The sequence below is a fragment of the Trichechus manatus genome, unplaced genomic scaffold, assembly GCF_000243295.1.
Source record: "Trichechus manatus latirostris isolate Lorelei unplaced genomic scaffold, TriManLat1.0 scaffold00084, whole genome shotgun sequence".
Lineage (NCBI taxonomy): Eukaryota > Metazoa > Chordata > Mammalia > Sirenia > Trichechidae > Trichechus > Trichechus manatus.
The window spans coordinates 10,617,822-10,623,821 of NW_004444020.1; the positions used below are offsets into that span (position 1 = coordinate 10,617,822).

The 6,000-nt window shown below is 38.6% G+C and overlaps 1 protein-coding gene across 6 annotated transcripts in view; it reads left to right on the forward strand.

Moving 5' to 3' along the window:
* The window catches only part of ARMC8 (armadillo repeat containing 8), a 143,685-nt gene that overhangs the window by 108,679 nt on the left and 29,006 nt on the right, over positions 1 to 6,000 (forward strand). For all 6 annotated transcript variants that reach the window (XR_002824863.1, XM_004381437.2, XM_023735997.1 and 3 more), the window contains 2 exons: positions 1,524 to 1,610; positions 4,575 to 4,667. Coding sequence is in view for 5 of the 6 variants with exons in the window: in XM_004381437.2 (XP_004381494.2) it covers positions 1,524 to 1,610; positions 4,575 to 4,667 (180 nt within the window). In the remaining variant the exon portion in view is untranslated. The remainder of the gene's footprint in view (positions 1 to 1,523; positions 1,611 to 4,574; positions 4,668 to 6,000) is intronic.

Here is a 6,000-nt window from a genome sequence, read left to right on the forward strand (position 1 = left end):
CTAAGTAGTATAATTTTGGAAAGTGGTTATTTCTCTTATTCAATCCACAACATTTATTGAGCACCCACTGTGTATGGTACCTTGCGTTGTACCAGGCCAAGATGAATTAGGCCTCAAGAATTTTAAATCTACTAAAAGAAGCAGGGAGATAGGCATGGCTAAACAAAGAATTTGAATAGTACGGGACAGTAATAAGGGTCCTCAAAGGGGTTACAAAGAGTGACTGAGAGCTCAGAGGAGGCTAGGATGACTTCTGGACTTTAAGGAGGCTTCTGGAATGGGATGGCCTTAAAGCATGGATAGGGAGTACACCTGCAGAGATGTAGGAAGGGAGGTTGAACAGGGTCTTAAAGGGATTGTGGCAGACACAGAGGTCAGCATGTACAGTTTAGTAATTTGATCTTTATCAACTAGCTAACAATTCACAGAAGAACTAAAACAATCTTAGAAGAGTTGTTTTCACTTTGTAATTCTTGCTGTTTTTAACTTGGGAACTTCAGAATTAGTGTAGCTGTTCAAAATAGATAATGTATTTAACTCTGCAGTTTTTTGTGAGTATTCATTTCCAATTTGCATAAGTAGAGCTCCTAGGACTCCTTTTGGAATAATAAGCCTGAGCCTCATCTGATCCCAGGAGCCGTAGCGGCACAGTAGTTAAAGCACTCAACTGCTAACTGAAGGGTAGCGGTTCTAACCCACCAGCCTCTCTGCAGGAGAAAGATGTAGCATTCTGCTTCCGTAAAGATTTACAGCCTTGGAAACCCTATGGAGCAGTTTTACTCTGTCCTATAGGGTGACTGTGAGTCGGAATTTGACTCGACGGCAATAGGTTTGGGTTTTTGGTTATTTAGTGGTTGAGCTGGAATTTGAGCCCAGATAGTCTATGCTCTTAATCTCCGTGCTATGCTGCTTCCCTTAGTATTCACCATATAACTTATAACCCCTAAAGATAGTCTTATTAGGGAGGTCTTATTTTCATCAGTTCACAGATGAAGAAATGAAGGCTCAGAGAGGTTAAGAAATATGCCCAAGTTCACACATCTAGTGAGTGACAGAGTCAGAGTTGGAACCAGAGCTGTATGATTCCAAACCCTGAGAACCTGTCCCCCATATTGCCCCCACCCCATGCAGTAGCTTGATCCATCTGTTCTCCTGTTCAAACAAGCCCTTCTAGAGACACATCAGAAAGTCTCAGGTTCTGGGGCAATTCTGTGATTTCATAAGTGGTCTGATTTGACCACTTTTCACCTAGAGCATGCCCCCGCCCCCTCAACCCCTGATTGTGTCTCTCTCTGTTTTCCTGCAGTAGCTGCCCATCTGGAATTGGGGCCGCAACTTCTCCAGCAAAACAGACGTGAGGGCCTTAGTCAGTCATAATTAAAGTACTAGGTCAAGTGGGTCTTTCCTAACCATCTCCAATAGGAGAAATCAGATAGAAAGATACATTTTTTTTGTTCTCATTTATTATGATCTCACCTCCATGGTTCCAAACCATTAATAGTATCCCTTTTTTAATTCCATAGGTTTTACAAAATGCACCAGATGAAATCCTAGTAGTAGCATCTTCCATGCTATGTAATCTGCTTCTTGAATTTTCTCCAAGCAAAGAGGTTAGTATTGATTTTGCCCTAGACTTTGTCCAGTCCAGCCAGAGCTTAGTCAGATAATTTTCACAGTAGGTGGCATTGAAATCTGTGGTTTTGGTTTAAAAACAACTTCTGAATTGTTTGATTTCTTTTTTCTTAGAAAAATTAATTATTCATATTTTAAATATAGCTATCATTACCTCTGTTCTACCTAGCATGTTCAGCATATTTAAAAGATATTGCAGTTTATAGCCAATCTAAACAGCCTGAAACGGCAAAAAAAATTATACAAATAATAGACTATTCTCAAACTATATTTACTAAAGAATAAATTAAGAATTATGTAAACCAGGATTATAAATTGTTTCAAGGAATATAACTACTGGTGATGGAAAATAATTTAATATTAATGGTAGTTGTTTGGGGGAGGGATTAAGTGTGGGGATATTTTTCCTTCTTTTCTACGTTTTATAAATTATTTGAAAATATATTACTTTTTAACTAGGGAAAACTAAAATAAACTTAAAGGAAGGGGGGAAACCTTATACAGTCAGTTTTGTCATGTTATGATACTTCCTATTTGCCCATTTGTGAACTGAGGTTTAGACACTTTATTATGCATTGAGTAATCCCATTTTTGTTTATTTTCTGCATTATAATACCTGAAGACTTCTGGTTGGTAATTAGCAAGGCAGAATTAACAGGTAGAGGTTCAAGGACAGTTATTCAACAAGCAAAAATCTTGGAACAAGAGGGGAGAGAATGGTAGTGACCAAAGGAAGAAGGTGGCGAGATAGGATGTTGGAGCTTCCATCTGTTCTCTCTGCCTGGCAGTGGGGTCTTGACCCAATGATGATCTGGCTGCAGCCAGTGCAACACCATTAATCATCCTAAAGAGGTTTCTGGGTAACTCACAAGTTGTTTCAGATTTCCCTTCAGAATGTTCAGAATCTGGTTAGGAAACAAGGTGAATAAATGCAGGCACAGGAATCCACACGAGGGACAACTGTACAATGACAGCACTGGTTTTATACTAAAAATAAATTAACTGGACCCTGAACTGGAAGCAGGAGAAATGCTATAAGAACATTATTGGCCCAGCTGACAAAATTGGAATATGGACTGTAGATTGGATAAAAGTATTGTTTTAATGTTAACTTTTCTGAATTTGGTAACTGCACTGTGGTTATCTAAGACAATGTCCTTGTTCTTAGGAAATATACATTGAATAGTAAGGATAGAGGAGAATGATGTAGGCAGTCTACTTTCAATGGTTCAGAAAAGATAATGTAGACATGCATGTTCTGTATTGAGCAAAAGGTGATAAAGGCAGTATAGCAAAATGTTAAAAATTAGTGATTCTGGGAAAAGGATATGTGGGAGTACCTTGTATTATTCTTGCAACTTTTCTATATGCTTGAAATTATTCCAAAATAAATTTGAAAAAAAAAAAACCACAATTTGTTTCCCATTAGACCAGAAGAACTGGATGATGCCTGGCTACCATTACTGAACATTTTGATCAAATATTCCACAGAAGAAGCCTAATCAAAAGGGAGAAAATGCAGAACAGAATTTAAAATTCTCATGGACTTCCTAAGGCCATGAAGGGACATGAACCCCTGAAATTATTGCCCTGACATAATCTTTAAACCTTAAACCAAAAATATCCCCTGAAGTCATCTTAAAACAGAACTGTAAGAGCCCTGTTGGCACAGAGGTTAAGAGCTATGGTTGACAGTTTGAATCCACCAGCCGCTCCTTGGAAACCCTATGGGGCAGTTCTGCTCTGTCCTATTGGGTCTCTGTGAGTTGGAATTGATGGAAATGGGTTTGGTTTGGTTTATAGATTAGCTTAACTAGGAAAAAAAAGTCTGCCTTGCACATTATGCTCTTTTAAGGTCTATCTATATTGGATCAAATTGACAATAGTAACTTGAAAGATTAGATAGGAACCTTAGGGGAGAGTGAGTTTATGTTAATGAGGGAAGAACAACTCAGAAAAGGAGGGTAAGAGTGGTTGTACAACTCAGTGTAATCAGTGTCACTAAATTGTACATGTAGAAACTGTTGAATTGGTGTATGTTTTGCTGTGTATATTGTCAACAACAAAATAAATAAAATTTAGGGGAAAAAATACTACAGTTTGTACAAGTGGAGGAATGTGTAGCCCCCTTTGGAAATGTCATCTTAAAAGGCACTGCCCTTTTTTTCCTAGGTTTGTAGGTCTGAATTGCTTAACACAGCTCTAAAACCCTCTTGAGGGATAGCTTTTAAGCTTTCCTCAGTAATGATAAATCTTAGTCCTCTAAAGTTTGATTTTGTTTGGATATTGCCAAAACTCATTCTCAGCCAAGTATCATAGATAAAGAGTTGAGGCTAAAGCATGTGTTTCAGGTGTAAAATGTGGTGTGACCATAAAAGTACAAGACTGTTTTGCTTATGTGAAAGTAGTTCTAAAAGATGAAATCTGCAGCATGTTTGGAATAAGATTAACAAGATGATAACTTGGAAGGAGGATAGTTTGGATATCTAAGCTCCATTACATTTCTTTCCTAAACCAGCCACATTGCTTCGTAGTCACGCCTGTGAACAATACACAGGATACATGTATACACAGGACAGGAAGTGACAGAGTCTCAGAGGGTGGGGAGAGTGAGATGGTAGATAATGGGATCATAAGGGTATATGTGAAATGTACAGATAATTAGGATGTCTCTTAGATGTGAGTTATGTCCCAAGTCCTCCAGGACTACAAAGGAGAAGGAAATGACAGAGATTGTTAGTTTTGTTTTGGAATTTTGTGAGAGAATAATTGTCCTTGCCCTTTTCGGGGTCATTTTTTTGACCACCTCATTCCTTGCTTTGTGAAAGAAGCTTGGAGTGGGGAAGAGTGGGGAAGAAATCATAGGCATAGTCCTGGGGTCTATACACATTTAATTCACAAACCTGACTTTAAAGCTGTTTTCTTTTCTTTTCCAATCACAGCCGATTTTAGAATCAGGAGCCGTAGAGCTACTTTGTGGATTAACCCAGAGTGAAAATCCCGCTTTACGAGTGAATGGAATTTGGGCTTTAATGGTACATTTCACCTTTTTATATATATTATCATTTACAAAGAGAATAGAGCTATTATCAAAGATAGAACTAAAGAATGTATTACAGGCAGTCCCCCAGTTACAGACAACAACTACTTGCCCTTTAGTGTTATGTAAATTTGCCCTCACTTTGAAGCGACTGAACCCCTGCTCACAACAAATTCTTCATTACAGTCACCTTCACTTGCTGCACGTGCAGCTTTTCAATCATTGAAAAGGCTTCAAAGTAAGGCTAAATAAGAACTGTATGCACCTGTTCAACTTAACCTACATATTCGACTTAAAGACACAATTTAGGAATGGATCTTGTTTGTAACCTGGGGACTATCTGTATTTTAAATGTCTGGAATTTTCTTTTTAAAATGTCTTGCTATTTTGGCCTGGTATTCTAATGACCTACGAACTAGAAGACTCACTATTCAGCTTTCGGGTTCTACTGTAAGCAAGTTGCTTGGCCACTGTGTGCCTCAGTTCTCCTTTATATTGTTAAGAAAAGGTAAACAAGTGTTGAAATTTGACTTAGCTAGTTTTGGGAAAACAAATTTTCCTCATCATGAACATATCGTATAGGGCTATCTACTTTAGAGTACCTGGGTGGTGCAGTGGTTAAACATTTCACTACTACCCAAAAGATTGACAGTTCGAACCCACACAGAGGTGCCTTGGAAGACAGGCCTCGTGATCGGCTTCCGAAAGATCACAGCCTTGAAAACTCCATGCAACAGTTCTACTCTGCACGTAGGGTCACAATGAGTCAGAATTGGCTCAGTGGTAATTAACAACAGTGTACTTTATAGGAGTCGTTGCTTGAGCAAATAGGTAAGCACACAGCTGCTAACTTTTTGATTGGTGGTTGGAATCCACCCAGAGGTGCCTTGGAAGAAAGGCCTGGCAATCTACTTATGAAAAATCAGCCTTTCAACACCCTATGGAGCACAGTTCTACTCTGACACACATGGGGTCACCATGAGTTGGAGTCAACGCAATGGCAGCTGGTTTGTTTTTTTGTTGTTGTTTTAAAATCTACCTTACGAAACACTTTTATGTCTCTTTTGATCTTCATAACAACTTTATGAAACATGAGTATTCTTATCATATTTTACAGATGAGTAAACTAAGGTACAGAGCAATAGTGACTTGTCCAAGGTAACAGAATTGATGCCTAAATGCTTAATAATTTCTTAACCCAGCAAAACCAGACCCACTGCCATCGAATTGATTCCAACTCATAGCGACCCTATAGGACAGAGTAGAACTGCCCCATGGGGTTTCCAAGGCTGTAATCTTTATGGAAGCAGACTGCCACATCTTTCTCC